Raw genomic sequence first — 19502 nt, 5'->3', positions numbered from 1 at the left:
GAGATCATATCTTGCTGTTATAATCCTCCATTCCAAGTATGATCAAAATGGATAAAAGACATATTTTCAAGCATAATAGCATTGCTTATGAGATGCAAGGTATCCTCTTTAAAGTGTAATTATGGATCCCACCCAATTTCTAGCATATCTGACTTGATCCTATTGATATAAGCACATAGTAGCACTGTTCCATCTATGTAAGCCTTATAACTGAGGGAACTATTAGTATATCAAATTCCAAACCATCTCTGCATACATCTGCTAAGGTGCATAGGCATAGGGTGCACAGTGCAATATACAAAAATATGAATCGATAAATTTAAGCCCTATTTACCCATGTTCATATAACCCAAAATAAATGGAGAGGATGCACTAATATTCACCAAACTTTTCAGTCCAGTGCCCCACTGCTAATTGTAATGTTAGCTGATTTGACCCTCATTACCAATTTTCATGCTCAACCAGGGTATAAAGAATTTTTACCAGCTTTGCAAGTTCCATTCACGTTTGTGTATTCTGCATTACACTGACAGGTATAAGTTCCAGTGCTGCATGCTGCATGGGTGTCACGACAGTCAATATTTACATTACATGCTGAATTCAGATCTGAAACAAATAAATTAAGATTTTGGATACAAGCCAATCACAGTAAAAGATTAAATAAAATTCTGTCTGAAAATACATGCTCAGATAAGATACAGACAACTTTTAAAACTTTGTTTTTCTGAAAAACAAACATAATGGAAATAGTGCTCATAATGTATTTAATCAAACTTTCAACAATTTTAAGGGAAGAGATATGTTGATATCATGGATGTGCATTAAGTACCAGTATCATTTCATTTGGCAACAGTAAGCATCCACACCATAAACCAAACTGAAATCCATCATAAAAATATTTACTACTGAACTTAAAGGCATCTTTTCTTTAACTATAGCTAGTACAAAATTAAGTTCATTGCAAAGAACCATGCTTACAACAATTTGCTTGGCAGGGTCTTAAAAACAAGAAGCTGCAATAATAATAATAATAATGCTTTATTTATAGAGGGTGACTCATTAGTCAAGGACTATTCTCCCTTGAGGCCCTCTAAGGAGAGTATAACAATGCATATTATATGAAGATTGCAATAATTACTGTTTATTTTATCATGTTTAGTACTAAAATACTAAATTCCATTATCTATTAGAAGCACATACATGCTCATGATATCTCTTCTTAAATACTCTAATATTTTCAGCAGATTTTACATCTAGTGGAAGCTTGTTCCACAGCACTATACCAGAGTATTGGAAGCTCTTTCTAAATTGTTCTGTTCTTGGTTTTGGTGGTAGGTTTCCATGTGATATTGATCTCAACTGGTATTGTGTTGAAAAAAGTCCTGAATAAGTCCTGAAGATACTCAGGTGTAGTTCCATGTAGACATTTAGATCAAAGAACTGCCTTGTGAAAATCTGTCCTGTCATATATTGTGAACCATTTGAGTTCTGTAAATAATGCTTTTGAGGGATGATCAATAGATGCATCTAAAATTACATGTGCTACTCATTTCTGAAGTTTATAAATCCTGTCAAGCTGAGAATTAGCACAGTTTCCCTATACATTCGAACAATAATCCATTGTTGGAAGAATATATGACTTCTAATATAGATTTTGAGTTTACATAGGTAAATATTTCTTGATTTTGCTGAGTAGGGCAATTTTGGATGATAGTGTTTTACAATGCTTATTAATATGGTCATTCCATAATAAATTATTATCTATGGTCACACCTACAAGCTTTTCATGTTTGACATTTTCTAATGGATGGTTATTTATTGCAAGAGATAGTTTTGGGTTCCTTGACTTGTGTAGCTTTTGTGATGTCCCCAAAATCATACATTTTGTTTTACCTTCATTATCATCCTATTTTGTTGTGCCCAATTTTGGACTCTAATAAGGTCTGAGTTTAATCTCATTTGGATAACTTGAGTATCAGAACTAGATGTATACAAGGTTGCATCATCTGCAAACAAATCTATGTTTGTGGATTCATTATTTAACTGTGGATCATTGTTATAGATAAGGAAAAGGAGAGGGCCCAAAACTGAGCCTTGAGGGACCCCTAAATGAATTGTGCGAGTTTGAGAGCTAATATTGACAATGCTTACTTGTTGAGACCTTTGGTTTAGGTATGATCTAAACCATTTTAAAGAAGGATTGTTGAACGTGTAACAGTTCAACTTTTGCAGCAGAATTTCATGACCAACAAGATCAAAGGCTTTCTTGAAGTCAAGGAAAACAATCCCAGTCATATGTTCATTATCCATTTAGTTCAGCCAAATATCAGTTAATTTGGTAAGTTCTGTTTGGCATGAGTGGTACTTTCTAAATCCTGATTGTGCTTTATGAAATAGAGAGTATGTTTCAAAAAGTTTATAGACCTGAATGGCTAAATGCTTTTCAAATAAGTCTGACAATACAGTTAGAATTGATATTTGTCTGTAATTCCCTGAATCCTACTTTTCTCCATTCTTAAATATAGGTGTAACCATTGCACACTTCAGTGTTTCTGGAAAATTACCACCCATTATACTTAAGTTAATTATATGCGTTAGTGACAGTGTTATTACTGGTGCAGCAATTTTAAGAATTCGTGGACCAATCCCATCCAATCCAGAGCATTTATTAATATTCACCTTAATTAGCATTTCAAAACATCAGCTTCACTAACATTAGCTATTGAAAAATAATTATCATCAGGAATTTTAGCTCTTATAAATAATAGAAGAGCATCAAGTTCAATTGGGATGTTAGTCTGGTTCTGAATACTCCTACTGGAGATGCTTATGAAGAAATTGTTGAACATTTCCACAATATCTTGTACAGATGTTGCTATATCAACATTTTGCATAAGTCTAGCGGGAAGACAACTGTTCTTGCATGGGTTCAGCTCTTTTAGATGCTTCCACAATGTTTTGGTACTCTTACTTTCATTAATAGCCTGTTTATAGTAGTTCTCTTTTGCCTTATCTATCAGGTGCTTAATTTTATTTCTCCACTTTCTATAGCTTTTCATGTCTTTTTTCTTGTGGAAATTATCTCTTTGGTGCCTAGCCTCATTGATGTCAGGGGTAATCCACTTGGGTGTAATTTGGTGTTTAACCCTTCTTGTTTTAATTGGGGCATGCTTGTCTAAGGCAGCACTAAACATTCAATACCATTTGTCTAAGGCAGTGCTGACATCAGCTATATTGCAGACTGTTTGGAAGGGTTTGCAAACTAAATCATTTCAGAACATTTCCTCATCAAACTGTTTAAAGTCCCTGTATTGTATTTTAATGTGTTGACCATTTTTAGATGATTTTGGAACATGTCTAGTGATACAGACTGGGTAGTGGTCACTCAGTGTATATACTGGCACATTAATTTCACTTATGTTTTCAGGTTTATTAGTATAGACATGATCAATGATAGTAGCACTTTTATCTGTTACTCTAGTTGGGGTGTTAATTAATTGAGTAAAGTTGTAAGATTCAGAGTTACTTATCCATGTTAATGGTGGAGTTTTCATGTAGTCAATGTTAAAATCACCAAAAATGATAGTTTCTAAATCTTCCTTTAGTAATGCTTTTAGAATTTGCACCTCAAATCTATCAATCCAATCAGCTGTGGAACTAGCTGGCCTGTAAACTGAACATAAGAGAATTGGCTTTGATTGGGCATTAAGGGTTACTTCGATCCAGATACTCTCTACCCAAACAGCCTCTAGATCAACACATCTGTTATATAACTAATGGAACTGTCAACATAGAGAAGAATACCCCCACCCCCCATGGATTCCCTATCTTTTCTATCAATGGGAAACATAATTATGAGAATGGGCATTAAGGGTCCATAATTCTACAAAAGTATGTTTTAGAATGCTAGAAGTACAACGTCTGGTTGAAATCACACAAAAGTCTTGGAAAAGTAATGTATAACAGACAATCAGAGATGGTAATGTTTTTAAATGTTATTATGGAAGTTGGAAATCAACCTCATTCAAGGTCTCATCAATGTAATGCTGTATTCAACATTAGGTTGGAATCCAACAAGCCTTTGTAAGGTAATGATGTGGAAATCAAACTAAGACTGCAGGTCAAAAAGGGAACCACAATTTATGTAAATCACTTCAGAAAACACTGGAAATCAAGCTTCCCAAGCCATAATGCATCCTTGCTGAAAGCTTGTGGTAAGCTTACAATGAGCTTGTCAGATGTTTTTAAGCTAACAAAGATGCCTGTGCAAGCTTGTACAATCAAGTACAGGCTTTAGCAAGCTAGCTGGGATACAGTTGCAAGCTTACAAATGAGCTTGTCAGATGTGTTTAAGCTAACAAAGATGCAAGCTTGTACAATCAAGTACAGGCTTTAGCAAGCTAGCTGGGATACAGTTGCAAGCTTACAAATGAGCTTGTCAGATGTGTTCAAGCTAACAAAGATGCAAGCTTGTACAATCAAGTACAGGCTTTAGCAAGCTAGCTGGGATATAGTTACAAAGCTTTAATGTTTGCTTCAGAAAGTAAAACTTGCTTGCAGCAAACTTCTTCATATATCCTATTGCTTGTGCAAGCTGGTGACTGGTGTCCAACAAGTAGGCACATGCTTACAATGGAACATATAAACTTCAACAAACTTGTTTAGGGCTGCAGTGAATGAATCAACTTGAATCCATTGCACACATGAAGTAAACTGAATGTTTTGACTGAATATGATCAGTTTCCACTACATTCCTACTAAAATATTAAGTTAGTAATCATTAAATATACAATAAATAGGTAGTTAAATTGAAAACTGAACCTTTTTAGCATTTATTAAGTCTTAACTTCCCTTTACATCCCAACAAACAAACAAAACCCACAAAAATAAGTTCTTTTTATGCTCAACATAATTTTCTTAAAGACTGTATTACCTGATTATAAAAGCATGTACACATAAATATATATTTATAAACAATACAAAAAAGTATTTTGACTGTATTACGATAACAAAATAAATATGGAAATTTGCAGATGCAAAATTTATACAGAATTATTTTAAGCCAGAAATTAAAATGACAATGACCAAAATTACACAGAAGCAATTGTTCTATATTTCATATCATATATCTTGCAGACCCAGTAAAAAAATCAACTTTTGACCAATGTATTCTAACATTAAAAATTTGACCTCTAATTCACATCTCCTTATTTTCCCTTTATATCATTTGACCTCTAATTCACACCTCCCTATTTTCCCATCATATCATCCTATCTAAAAAAGATGATGCAGTAACATTAACCAAAATTCTCCAGTCCAGTGTGCCTCTGCCAACTGTACTATGAACCGATTTGGCCTTCCCTACCAACTTTCAAGCTCAGCCTGGGCATAAAAAGTCTCTTACCAGCTTTACAACTTCCATTCACATTTGTGTATCCTGTTTTACATTGACAGGTATGAGCATTAGCACTGCATGCTGCATAGGTGTCACGACAGTCAATATCCGCAGTACACGCTGAATTCAGATCTGAAAAAAATTAATTAGGACACCAGATAGAAATCGTATCACAGAAAAAGATTAATCTAATTTAATCCAAAAATATATGCTCAGACAAGATAAGTAACATTTAATACTTTGTTGTTTTTTTTAAAAAACAAAATGGACAAAGTGCTTAAAATATATAACTTAATCAAAATTGTGACAATTTTAAGATAATATGTATATCAATATCATGGGTGTGAGTTTCAGTAAAAGTATAATTTTATCTGGAAACAGTGTGCATCCACAATATAAGTTGAATGTAAACCCTTTATATTAGCTACTGAACTTAAAGTACCTTTCTTAATTATAACTACCGTATACTTGCATTATGCAATGGCAAATCAGGGTCTCTGCATTTTGCAGTTGGCAGGTCAGGATCTTTGTTCATTAGTTATTTTCCATACTCAAAGCAGAAATATTTTAAAAATTCGCACCTTTCAGCAGTATCATACTGCCCTCATCAGTGACTTAAATTGCTGATGAAGGTAGTGAGATATTGCCAAACGTTTTCAAATTCTTAAGATATTTATGCTCTGAGTATGGAAAATTACTATCATGAATTATCCAGAGCAAGAAAGCAACCTTTGCAATTAGGATCTTTGTTGTTTGCAGTTTGACTCAACTTACTTGCATGTATATGTGTATTTATTTGAATATTCAAATATTTCAGAGTTTACTGATGGATTTTCAAAGGCCTAGAAAAACATGCCCCAATCAACTCTACATCCTAGTTACTTCCTTTGACAGTAATTGTGGCAAAATACTGCATTACACTCATTTAAGGTGCATGAAGAAAGTTACAAATACAAAAATTATGAATTTATTTGGTCCAATTTTACAGCTGCTCATAAAGCTTGGTTCAATAATAAAGATGTTTCAGTTAAAATACTCGGAAATTTGATGTTTGCAAGTTAAATGAAATAACCCAGGCCAGTGATTTATTTCTTAGACCATTGTTCCAGGCAAATACAAATTTTTGGCCAGCCAAGAGCAGAGCTTTGCCTTTGACATGGTTGAAAAGTTTGTTGTTTTATTTTCTTTTTTCTGATATTAGTCTGACCATCATGTTTTTTCCAGACCATATGGAATTCTGAAAGCCATTTACTTGAGCATAAGCTTTAAACTGATCTGTAATCAATGTTCATACATACAAAATATCACAAAGTCTCTAAGCGCTTGTGAAAAATTTAGCGGTACACATATTTTTAAGTGATATGTCTTTGCTCATGGAATAACTTACAATGTTATGTATGACCCATGAATCAAGTTACAATGCATGAACTCCTACCCTGCAAGGTAGGTAGGAAAATGCAGAACATTTTGTATGTGCTATTTTTACAAAATTATTGAGTTCATGCATTATTTATTTCTAGATTCAGATTTTAAATCAGATTTTGCTTAAGTTCAAAGAATGAATTGGGTTCAGACCAATATGTTCAAATTGAGGATAAGACCTGCAAATTTTTTGGAAGTGCTTCATGTGCATTAAATCTTGGTTTAGGAACGTATCTCATTCTGCTACTGAAAATTACAACATTAGCTGCATGATTACAAGGAGTGTAATAATCATCATATTTTTATTTTTAACAGTTTTGATGCCCTGGAAAATTAAGAAATTGTAAAGAAAGTCTTGAATGAGGTATTGGCAGAAACAGATAACTTTACAGCAGAAGTAGTCAGGAGTGAGAAATGTTTCCAATTTCTGACCTTACCATTTAATGTAACGTAAACAAAAGGATGCAGAAGGTTTTGAACATAGATTATGTTGAATATTTCATATTTTATAACTTGCACATACAGTAACACACCAGCTGTTGACAAATGTATTCTAACATTTAAAAAAAACTGACCTGACTCACATCTCCCAATCTTCTCATCATGCCAAAATACTTAAAAAGAAGAAATTTTGAACCACAATTTTCCAGTCCAGCATGCCCCAGCTGATAACATAATGAAACAACCTGGTTTATCTGAGCAATTTCTACGTCACTTAGGTTATAAAGAATTCTTACCAGCTTTACAACTTCCATTCACATTTGTGTATCCTGTTTTACACTGACAGGTATGATTTCCAGCACTGCATGCTGCATAGGTGTCAAGACAGTCAATATCCCTATTACACACTGAATTCAGATCTGAAAGAAATAAATTAGGACATCAGATAGAAGTCATATCACAGAAAAAAATTAATCAAATTTAATCCAAAAATATATTCTCAGCCAAGATAAGTAACATTTAAAACTTTGTTGTTTTTTATTTTAAAAACAAAATGAACAAAGTACTTATAATATATAACTTAATCACAATTGTGACAATTTTAAGATAATAGGTATATCAATACCATCGGTGTGAGTTTCAGTAAAAGTATAATTTTATCTGGAAACAGTGTGCATCCACAATATAAGTTGAATTTAAACCCTTTATATTAGCTAATGACCATAAAGTACCTTTCTTGAACTATAACTACCATATACTTGCATTATGCAATGGCAAATCTGGGTCTCTGCATTTTGCAGTTGGCAGGTCAGGATCTTTGTTCATTAGTTATTTTCCATACTCAAAGCAGAAATATTTTAAAAATTCGCACCTTTCAGCAGTATCAAACTGCCCTCATCAGTGACTTAAATTGCTGATGAAGGTAGTGAGATATTGCCAAAAGTTTTCAAATTCTTAAGATATTTATGCTCTGAGTATGGGAAATTAATATCAGTAATTATCCAGAGCAAGGAAGCAACCTTTGCAATTAGGATCTTTGTTGTTTGCAGTTTGACTCAACTTACTTGCATGTATATGTGTATTTATTTGAATATTCAAATATATCAGAGTTTACTGATGGATTTTCAAAGGCCTAGAAAAACATGCCCCAATCAACTCTACATCCTAGTTACTTCCTTTGACAGTAATTGTGGCAAAATACTGCATTACACTCAATTAAGGTGCATCAAGAAAGTTACAAATATAAAAATTATGAAATTATTTGGTCCAATTTTAATAATAATAATAATAATAATAATGCTTTATTTATAGAGGGTGACTCATTAGTCAAGGACTATTCTCCCTAGAGGCCCTCTTAAGGAAAGTATAACAATGAACATTATATGAAGATAGCAATAATTACAGTTTATTTTAACATGTTTAGTATTAAAATACTAAATTCCATTATCTATTAGAAACATATGCTCATGATATCTTTTCTTAAATACTCTAATATTTTCAGCAGATTTTACATGTAGTGGAAGCTTGTTCCACAGAACTGTACCAGAGTATTGAAAACTCTTTTTAAATTGCTCTGTTCTTGGTTTTGGTATTAGAAGGTTTCCATGTGATATTGATCTCAACTGGTATTGTGTTGAAAAAGACCTGAATAAGTCCTGAAGATACTCTGGTGCAGTTCCATGTAGACATTTATATAAAAGAACTGCCTTGTGAAAATCTATCCTGTCATATATTGTGAACCATTTGAGTTCTGTAAATAATGCTTTTGTGGGATGATCAACAGATGCATCTAAAATTACACGTGCTGCTCATTTCTGAAGTTTATAAATCCTGTCAAGCTCAGATTTAGCAGTTTCCCCATACATTAGAACAATAATCCATTATTGGAAGAATATATGACTTGTAGTATAGATTGCAAGTTTCCATAGGTAAATATTTCTTGATTCTGCTGAGAAGGGCAATTTTGGATGACAGTGTTTTACAAAGCTTATCAATATGGTCATTCCATAATAAATTAATATCTACAGACACACCTACAAGCCTTTCATGTTTGACATTTTCTAATGGATGATTATTTATTGCAAGAGATAGTTTTGGGTTCCTTGACTTGTGTAGCTTTTGTGATGTCCCCAAAATCATACATTTTGTTTTACCTTCATTAATTACCATCCTATTTTGTTGTGCCCAGTTTTGGACTCTAATAAGGTCTGAGTTTAATCTCACTTAGATAACTTCAGTATCGAACTAGATGTATACAAGGTTGTATCATCTGCAAACAAATCTGTATTTGTGGATTCATTATTTAATGGTAGATCATTGATATAGATAAGGAAGAGGAGAGGGCCCAAAACTGAGCCTTGAGGGACTCCTGAATGAATAGTGCGAGTTTGAGAGCTAATATTGACAATGCTTACTTGTTGAGACCTTTGGTTTAGGTATGATCTAAACCAGTTTAAAGAAGGATTGTCAAACCTGTAACAGTTCAACTTTTGCAGCAGAATTTCATGATCAACAAGATCAAAGGCTTTCTTGAAGTGAAGGAAAACAATCCCAGTCATATGTCCATTATCCATTTCCTTCAGCCAAAGATCAATTAATTTGGTAAGTTCTGTTTGGCACGAGTGGTACTTTCTAAATCCTGATTGAGCTTTATGAAATAGAGAGTATGTTTCGAAAAATTTATAGACCTGAATGGCTACATGCTTTTCAAATAGTTTTGACAATACAGGTAGAATTGATATTGGTCTGTAATTTCCTGGATCCTCCTTTTCTCCTTTCTTAAAGATAGGTGTAACCTTTGCACATTTCAATGTTTCTGGAAAAGTACCACTCATTATACTTAAATTTATGATATGCGTTAGTGACTTTGTTATTACTGGTGCAGCAATTTTAAGAATTCGTGGACCAATACCATCCATCCAGAGGATTTATTAATATTAACCTTAATTAGCATATCAAATACATCAGCTTCACTAACATTAGCTACTGAAAAATAATTATCATCAGGAATTTTAGCTCTTATAAATAATAGAAGAGCATCAAGTTCAATTGGGATGTTAGTCTGGTTCTGAATACTCCTACTGGAGATGCTTATGAAGAAATTGTTGAACATTTCCACAATATCTTGTACAGATGTTGCTATATCTTCATTTTGCTTAAGTCTAGCGGGAAGACAACTGTTCTTGCATGGGTTCAGCTCTTTTAGATGCTTCCACAATGGTACTCTTATTTTCATCAGTAGCCTGTTTATAATAGTTCTCTTTTGCCTTATCTATCAGGTGCTTAATTTTATTTCTCCACTTTCTATAGCTTTTCATGTCTTTTTTCTTGTAGAAATTATCTCTTAGGTGCCTAGCCTCATTGATGTCAGGGGTAATCCACTTGGGTGTAATTTGGTGTTTAACCCTTCTTGTTTTAATTGGGGCATACTTGTCTAAGGCTGCATTGAACATCTGATACCATTTGTCCAAGGCAGTGTTGACATCAGCTATAGTGCAGACTGTTTGGAAGGGTTTGCAAACTAAATCATTTAAGAACATTTCCTCATCAAACTGTTTGAAGTCCCTGTATTGTATTTCAATGTGTTGGCCATTTTTAGATGATTTCAGAACATGTCTAGTTATACAGACTGGGTAGTGGTCACTCAGTGCATACACTGGCACATTAATTTCACTTACGTTTTCAGATTTATTAGTATAGACATGATCAATGATAGTAGCACTTTTATCCATTACTCTAGTTGGGGTGTTAATTAATTGAGTAAAGTTGTAAGTTTCAAAGCTACTTATCTATGTTAATGGTGGAGTTTTCATGTAGTCAATGTTAAAATCACCTAATATGATAATTTCTAAGTCTTCCTTTAGTAATGCTTTTTGAATTTGAACCTCAAATCTATCGATCCAATCAGCTGTGGAACTAAGTGGCCTGTAAACTGAACATAAGAGTATTGGATTTGATTGGGCAAGGGTTACTTCGATCCAGATACTCTCTACCCCAATAGTCTCTAGATCAACGCATCTGTTATAACTAACTGTCTACATAGAGAAGAATAGCCCCACCCCCCATGGATTCCTTATCTTTCTTTCAAAGCTGAACCCCTCTATTTGGAGAGCCAAATCATCAGTATCATCGGAAAGAAAGGTTTCACATAGACCTATAATACTGACTGATCTAGTTTGCTGTAATATTAACTTTATCTCCTTCAGTTTAGGGAGGATGTGTTGAATATTTAGGTTGATTACTTGCAGACCTCTTTTCAGGAGGCCAAAGACATGACAATTTTGATCAGAGGATTGATCTTCAGACAAGGCAGTATGCAATGTATTGTTTTTAGACTTGACAGAATTCTTTACATTGCCTAGTTGATTATTTACAAAATCATATGAAGAAGATAACATACAAGATCCATCTGTTGTACCATGACCACATGTAGTGGATATTTGACAATGTTCAATATGAGACTGATTTACATACATACAAGAAGACATTGACATATTAGACACTTCGGGGGCCTCAGAGGGAAAACTAACTTGAACAGTATCACATAGTTGTTTACATGTTAACAAGCTGCACTTTGTATACAAATCAGATAGTACCTGAAACCTGTTTATAGAATTATAATTATTACATTGAAAAGTATACACATATTCTAATGCATTTTGTTGCTGGATATGTGTTGCATAGGCCTGTATATCATAGCCTTCTACCTTTTGGTATGTGCACAACTTTTGCTTATGTCCTATATAGTTCATTACAAAGATGGCAACGAATCTGTTTTCCATGCAGACACCGCTGTGTTACATGACCATGCTCTCCACAATACAAGCAGTTGTCTGAATCATGCCTAACCCCTTGTATAAGTCTTATGTACTGGTCTATATTCCTAAGGAGCATGGCAGTACCTCTGTTGGACAAGTGGATTTGGTCTCGCTGCTATAATTGTTGGTTCACTCGATTGTCTTTGAAGAAGGTCCAGTATTGCGGAACAAAGAGTATTTGGAAATATTCACACAACATTCTTAGGGTGTCATTTAGTTGAGTCATAAGTGCATCCCTTCTTGGCAGTAGACCTGAGATGATTATTTTACACTCTGCGTTTTTGGACCTGATGGCATACAACAAACTTTCATAATCATCCTCAATGCCCTTCAAAGATTGCCCATTACTATATTGCCACCAATGAGAAGAATTACAGTATGAATTTCACAGCTGCTCATAAAGTTTGGTTCAATAATAAAGATGTTTTAGTTGAAATACTCGGAAATTTGATGTTTGCAAGTTAAATGAAATAACCCAGGCCAGTAATTTATTTGTTAGACTATTGTTCCAGGCAAATACAAAATTTTGGCCAGCCAAGAGCAGAGCTTTGCCTTTGGCATGGATGAAAAGATTTGTTTTCTTTCTGATATTAGTCTGACCATCATGTTTTTTTCCAGACCATATGGAATACTGAAAGCCATTTACTTGAACATAAGCTTTAAACTGATCTGTGATCAATGTTCATACATAGAAAATATTACAAAGTCTCTAAGCGCTTGTGAATCATTTAGCGATACACATATTTTTAAGTGATATGTCTTTGCTCATAGAATAACTTACAATTTTCTCTAACCCATAATCAAGTTACAATGCATGAACTCCTACCCTGCAAGGTAGGTAGGAAAATGCAGAACATTTTGTATGTTCTATTTTTATAATTCTAGGGGGCCCCTGAGTGGCCGAGTGGTCTAAAGCGCACTTCGTTACGGATCTCTGCCATCTCACCTCTGTCTGCAGTGGCAAATTGAGTCTAAGATTCAACCAATATGGGTATGTGAGAAAGCTTGTCAGTAACTTCTCGAGGGTCGGTGGTTCTTTCTGGGGTTTTCCGGGGTTCTTCCTCCACCATTATTACTGGCCGTCATGTGTGCCTTAATCGTGTGCTGAAAAACGGCATTAAACCCAACAACAACAACAATTATAGATTCAGATTTTAAATCAGACTTTGTTTAAGTTCAAAGAATGAATCTGGTTCAGACCAATATGTTCAAATTGAGGATTAGACCTGCAAATGTTTTGGAAGTGCTTCATGTGCATTAAATCTTGGTTTAGGAATGTGTCTCATTCTGCTACTAAACATTACAACATTAGCTGCATGATTACAAGGTGTGTTATAATCATCATATTTTTATTTTTAACAGTTTTGATGCCCTGGAAAATTAAGAAATTGTAAAGAAAGTCTTGAATGAGGTATTGGCAGAAACAGATAACTTTACAGCAGAAGTAGTGAGGAGTGAGAAATGTTTCCAATTACTGACCTTACCATTTAATGTAACGTAAACAAAACAATGCAGCAGGTTTTGAACATAGATTATGTTGAATATTTCATATTTTATAACTTGCACATACAGTAACACACCAGCTGTTGACAAATGTATTCTAACATTTAAAAAAACAAAATGACCAGACTCACATCTCGGCAAGTGAGTCCCAATCTTCTCATCATGCCAAAATACTAACAAAGGAGAAATTTTGAACACAATTGTCCAGTCCAGCATGCCCCAGCTGATAACATAATGAAACAACCTGGCCTGTCTGAGCAATTTCTACGTCACTTAGGTTATAAAGAATTCTTACCAGCTTTACAACTTCCATTCACATTTGTGTATCCTGTTTTACACTGACAGGTATGATTTCCAGCACTGCATGCTGCATAGGTGTCAAGACAGTCAATACTGATATTACAGTGTTAGGACTGGTCGGTCTGGTATCAAGATAATGTGACATGATGCTATATATATGCAGCTAGATGCCACACTGCTAGAAATCACTATAAAATGCCACAGTGCAGACATCATAATGATATAACTGGAAAATTGTTAAAGCTATGTTAAAAATTGAAATCATAAACAAACGTTTACACATTCTATCCATGCATTACTGAAAGCAGTCAGAATTAGTCTAATGGGAAACAGAACTGTTCCAGCAATCATTGTAACCTGACCAATCAGATTACGGTTAACACATGTACGCATTAAGCTGTTAGCAGATTACCTAATTGTGTAATCTGAAGAGTCTGGTTTAAATGTGGGACATGTTTTACAGGTGTTATAGCAACAAAGGAATTCAAAGTGGCTCCTTGATGGAGAAGAGTGTTTGATTAAAAATTTCCAACCTTTGGCAAAGGTGAGATAAAAAGGAAACACTGACCACAAATTTATTTCAGCAGAAATATTTAATATAACATTGGTAAAACATGTTAACAGCACAAAGAAAAAACATAAAAAGTGTAAAGAAAAGTGTATGCAGTAGACACATTTCTGATGCAAATAAACATCATCTATGCTTATCCAGTGGGTAAGGAGGATGTTTATAGAGCAATTGGATGATACTGAGGACTTGAGGGATGACATTGCTTTACTTGAAATATTCTGAGAACTGAATAAATACAGAGTTCAATTTAATATGATTTTATTTAATATATCTTTTCGTATTTTAAGTGCAGCAATTGCAATGTTGTATGACAAGTAACCGTAAAAAGTGGCCTTTTTTGGATACATAAAATCTGAGTCAAGGCCCATGATATTTCTAAAGTCCCCGGCCTGGCCAGTATATTAATACCATGGGTGTGAATGTGAGTACCAGGATCATTTTGTTTGGCAACAGTTACAGTATCCACACTATGAACTGAATTCAAATTCATACTAAAGATATTTGATACTGAACTTTGAGATATCTTTGTTTTACTTGAGCTATTACATTTACCGGTAGGTGCATTCCGAAGATGTGTAATTTGGGAGAGTCATATAAAAATATACTGCAGCCAGGGATAAGATGGAAGTAATTTGCTTGGCAGGTCAACTTTTCTGTTATAGTCAGCCAGAACATTACAACATAGAATAGATGATTCTGAGTAGCTAAGTAGAAATATTTAGGATCTTGCCCAACGTAAAGGGGCATAATTTTTGTAAACGATGTTTAGTAGAATGCTGGAAATCAAACTCAGTTAAAGTTTTGTCAGTGTGTGTCTGATCAAGCTGAAATAAAACAATCAGAAAGTTATACTGCTGATTGTGACCAGTCTAATGGCCTGTCTGAGCAATTTCTACTTCATCCAGGGTAGAAAGAATTCTTACTAGCTTTACAAGCTCCAGTCACGTTTGTGTATCCTGCTTTACACTGACAGATTCCAATACTGCATGCTGCATAGGTGTCATTACAGTCAATATCCACAGTACATACTGAATTCAGACCTGTAACAAATAAATTAAGATATTAAGATAGAAGTCATATCACAGAAAAAGAGATATAAGATTTAGTCATAACATGTTGGCTCAAAAAAAATATACATGTAACTTTCAAAACTTTTTCTGAAAAACAAGCGAAGATATACGTATCATACATACATTTGTAAACTTTTAAGACCAGTGCTAAAAGAACCTGATAGCCTGACACCCAAAACCCCTCTAATTTCAGATTGGGCTGGTATTCTAAATGAAGTGCCCACTGGACATGTCAAAAATATTTTAAATTTGCCTGAAAAAAAACATTGAACATGCTGATGAAATGCAGAATTTTATTTTCAAGTTCTTTAGAGACCAGTAAATTTGTAATATTTAACCCTTTTGAAAATTCTCTATTTTATAATACCTCTTTTGAAATCTGTAAACTTTATGCAGAAAGTGAAGCATGTAATCTGTGAAAGTAGAACAGTTGCTGCCTTGGCTGTCTATATCTAGCGCTCATGTTGCTTTGAATATATATGACTCTGCCAGGCGTAATATAAAAAAATGCAGTTTATTTGTCTGTCTACCATACATTCCATTTTATCTGCTGAAATCTTCCACTTTGGAAAACTAACTGATTTTCTTTAAACTGTAAAAAGAATTAAAAAGTCTTTTCATGCATTTGGACCACTCCAATGGCCCAAGTGGTTAAAGCATCCACCTCTGATGTGGATGTTGTGGGTTTGAACCCCTGCCAAGTTATACCAAAGACTTATAAAAATGGGATAGCAGCTACCTTGTTTGGTGCTCAGTATTAAGAGGTTGTTGTTAGCTCTGGTCAGAATGATGTCAAGACTCCAGGGTGGGACATGATCCTACATGTCTGTGGCAATATGCCCCTGTACTAGACAGCACTATAACCTGCCACACTGTAGACATTGTAGCAATAGGACTGGAAAATTGTTAAAGCTATGTTAAAATCTAAATCACACACACACACACACAATTTTACACATTCTATCCATGCATTACAGAAATCAGTCAGAATCAGTCTCCTGGGAACCAGAACTGTTCCAGCCATCATTGTGACCAGTCTAATGGTGCAATTGGTTTGTTAATCAGATTAAGGTTAACACATATACACAGCAATCTATTAATTGATTACCTTGCTGTTGTAATCTGAAGAGTCTGGTTTATATGTGGGATATTTTTACAGGTGTTTTAGCACAATGGGATTCAAAATGGGTCCTTGGGAGCTTCTGAGTCTTTGATTAAAACTTTCCATCCTTTGGCAAAGGTGAGATAAGAAGGAAAGACTGACAAAAAAATTATTTCAGCAGAAACCTTATTACAATACTGGTTAGACATATTAAGTGGCACACAGGAACAATATAAAAAGTGTAAAGAGATTATGTATAAAGTCGACATGCTCCTGATGCCAACGAACATCAACATTGCTTATCCAGTGGGTAAGGAAAATGTTTATAGAGTTGTTGGACAATGGTTGATACAAGGATTTGAAGGAAGAATTTGCTTTATATTAAATATTTTTAGATCTGAATAAAGACACAATTCAATTTAATATGATTTTAAGATGTGTAATTTGGGGGAGTCACAGACAAGTATGCTGCGGCCAGGGATAAGATGAAACTATTTTGCTTGGCAGGTCAACTTTTCTGTTATAGTCAGCCAGAACATTACATAGAATAAATGATTTTGAGTAGGTAGAAACATTTAGGATCTTAATTACCTATCTTGAAGGGGAATAACTTTTGTATATGATGTTTAAATGGTGGAAACGAAATTCAGTTAAAGTTTTGTCAGTGACGTGTGTCTCATCAGGCTGAAATCCAACAATTGGAAAGTTATACTGCTGAAAATAATCACTTTAAGACTCTCAGCAACTGAAAACCCTGACTTTTCTACCCAAGTTTCATTCAAAGTATTCTTACCATTCATCTTGAAATTCATACTTTACTTAACTTATCAAGGACAGGAAATTATTTTAGTTTTCACCTGAGATGAAGGTAATGAATACAATTTCCTTGTTACTTTGGACTGTATTCAAAAGAGTCTAATTCAGAAAGACTTTCATGTACATAACTAGTTGGTTAGATACACAGTAACTGTTTTGGACTGGTTCAGGTTTGGCATGAAATGTGGTTATTTGACAGACACTAGAATACAGATACTACTTCATGATGCAAACTATATCATTATTCATTCAATCTTCACAAGTTAACTGTCGAAAGAACTAATTTTTAGCTCTCCCTAATAAACACATCATGGCTTCAAGTTTATTTTATTTTCATCTTAGAGATAGGAATTCATGACAGAGCTCCTTATTACTTCTGAATGAATCCATGCAAGTCTAATTCTAAGAGACTTCCATATCACATATTGGTTAGATAGGCAGTTTTGATTAGTTCACACACACACATAAACAGAGGGTTAAAAATACCAGATGGTCACCAATGAGCCCATTCACCTGCAGAACACCTTTAACCTCAAACAGCACTTATATACTATATGTTTACAAATTTTCATAATATCTGTTTGATGTCTGGACCAGTCTCTTTTAGAAATGATGAGAGGAGTCTAAGACTGAGACACACAATCCAGTTTCCCAACAAGATAATAAACTTTAAAAGAATCTGGTTCCAAAGATTCCACTTTTTCTGCTGTATTATTTAATATCTGTGGACCAGTCATATCACTGGCATCAATGTAAAGCTGTAATTCTTACCTCTTTTCTATAATACCACCAAGCTGGGTCCATGTTGAATTGTGATAATCCTAAAGACCATGTGACACTGGCTCTATCTTATAATGCAAAACTACTGCATTCAGCCCTATGAGATAAGTCATGCTTTATTTAGTTCTTTAAGAATATACCTGCTTTACAGATAGTTGATACAGCTGTGTATCCCATGCTGCAGATACATGAATTTGATGCCCTGTCACAAATCTCACCCAAAGCTGTGCAGTTACTATCAGTACAGTTGCTTCCAACAGCAGCCATAACTAAACAACTGTGGCTCATCAACAGGACAAACTACAATGAGAGGAAATTTACATGTTTTCATCTTCATTTAAATGTAAAGTCTAAGAAAGGAAGACTAAGTTATTCAAAAATGGTTAAAGCTCTTTTTAAAAAATATTAACTCAGTTATAAACAAGATCTGGTGGCATGTACTATTGTCATATTTGTAATATTACTATCAAGTTGAGAATTTTGGATAAGTCTTTGAGAAAATGACTCGCATGTATGATACAAATTATATCAATCATTGTGTTGTGATAAGAAATCCTTATATAGTGATAAGCTTGCTCAACTCATATGCCTCCAAGTGCCATGCATTGCACTGCCAATATAAGTAATTATCAATCTTCAAATTTCATCCAAATGTTTTAGATGAGGTAATGACATTGTAGATCTTTACATCTTTATGAATGATAGTGATTGTTGTAACTAGCACTGTCAGATTCATCAGCTTCTTCATGATGACTCTGACACACAAGTTTTATTAAATTCAATTATGTTCACATCAGTCACTTTTGGTGTTGTCCCTACAACAACACTTTACACAGTATGTCCCATCTTTTAGTCCTTTAACTTGCAATACTCACTTTCGGTGTGTCCCTACAACAACACTCTACACAGTATGTCCCATCTTTTAGTCCTTTAACTTGCAATACTCACATTTGGTGTGTCCCTAAAACAACACTTTACACAGTATGTCACATCTTTCAGTCCTTTAGAAACGTGCAATACTCGCTCCTAGTCGCTTCCAACCATGACTGCATTTTACTAGACAGTTCTGTTTTCCTGTGTGGAATGTAAACCAAATCACCTGGTCTGAACTGTCCGAATTTCATTCAACTGTCACAAAAAATCTGTTCTGGCATCAAATAGTTTGCTTCATATTGTCACAAACTGTTATGCTCAACACATTCTCTCCAAAATGTTTTCAATCCATACATTTTAAGGAAATGCATCAGACAGCAATCCTAACTGAATATTACATTTGGTCTTGGCT

At 34.3% G+C, this 19502-nt stretch overlaps 1 protein-coding gene across 4 annotated transcripts in view; it reads right to left on the bottom strand.

Annotated features, from left to right (window-relative positions):
* The window catches only part of LOC149786220 (receptor-type tyrosine-protein phosphatase H-like), a 127270-nt gene that overhangs the window by 102882 nt on the left and 4886 nt on the right, over positions 1–19502 (bottom strand). The window contains exons 2-6 of one of the 4 annotated variants that reach the window (XM_089976596.1): positions 18358–18517; positions 15373–15489; positions 7555–7677; positions 5405–5527; positions 484–606 (exon numbers count right to left, since the gene is read on the bottom strand). In XM_089976596.1, the coding sequence (XP_089832722.1) occupies positions 484–606; positions 5405–5527; positions 7555–7677; positions 15373–15489; positions 18358–18517 (646 nt within the window). Of the gene's footprint in view, positions 1–483; positions 607–5404; positions 5528–7554; positions 7678–13873; positions 13966–15372; positions 15490–18357; positions 18518–19502 lie in introns of those variants that run through there. The other 3 variants (XM_089976598.1, XM_089976597.1, XM_089976599.1) reach the window with 3 other exon arrangements.

Source organism: Sinohyriopsis cumingii, chromosome 12 (genome assembly GCF_028554795.1).
Source record: "Sinohyriopsis cumingii isolate HCF-2022 chromosome 12, ASM2855479v2, whole genome shotgun sequence".
NCBI classification, from domain to species: domain Eukaryota; kingdom Metazoa; phylum Mollusca; class Bivalvia; order Unionida; family Unionidae; genus Sinohyriopsis; species Sinohyriopsis cumingii.
The sequence above is the reverse complement of the archived record's forward strand: the minus strand, read 5'-3'. Positions and strand labels throughout refer to the sequence as shown.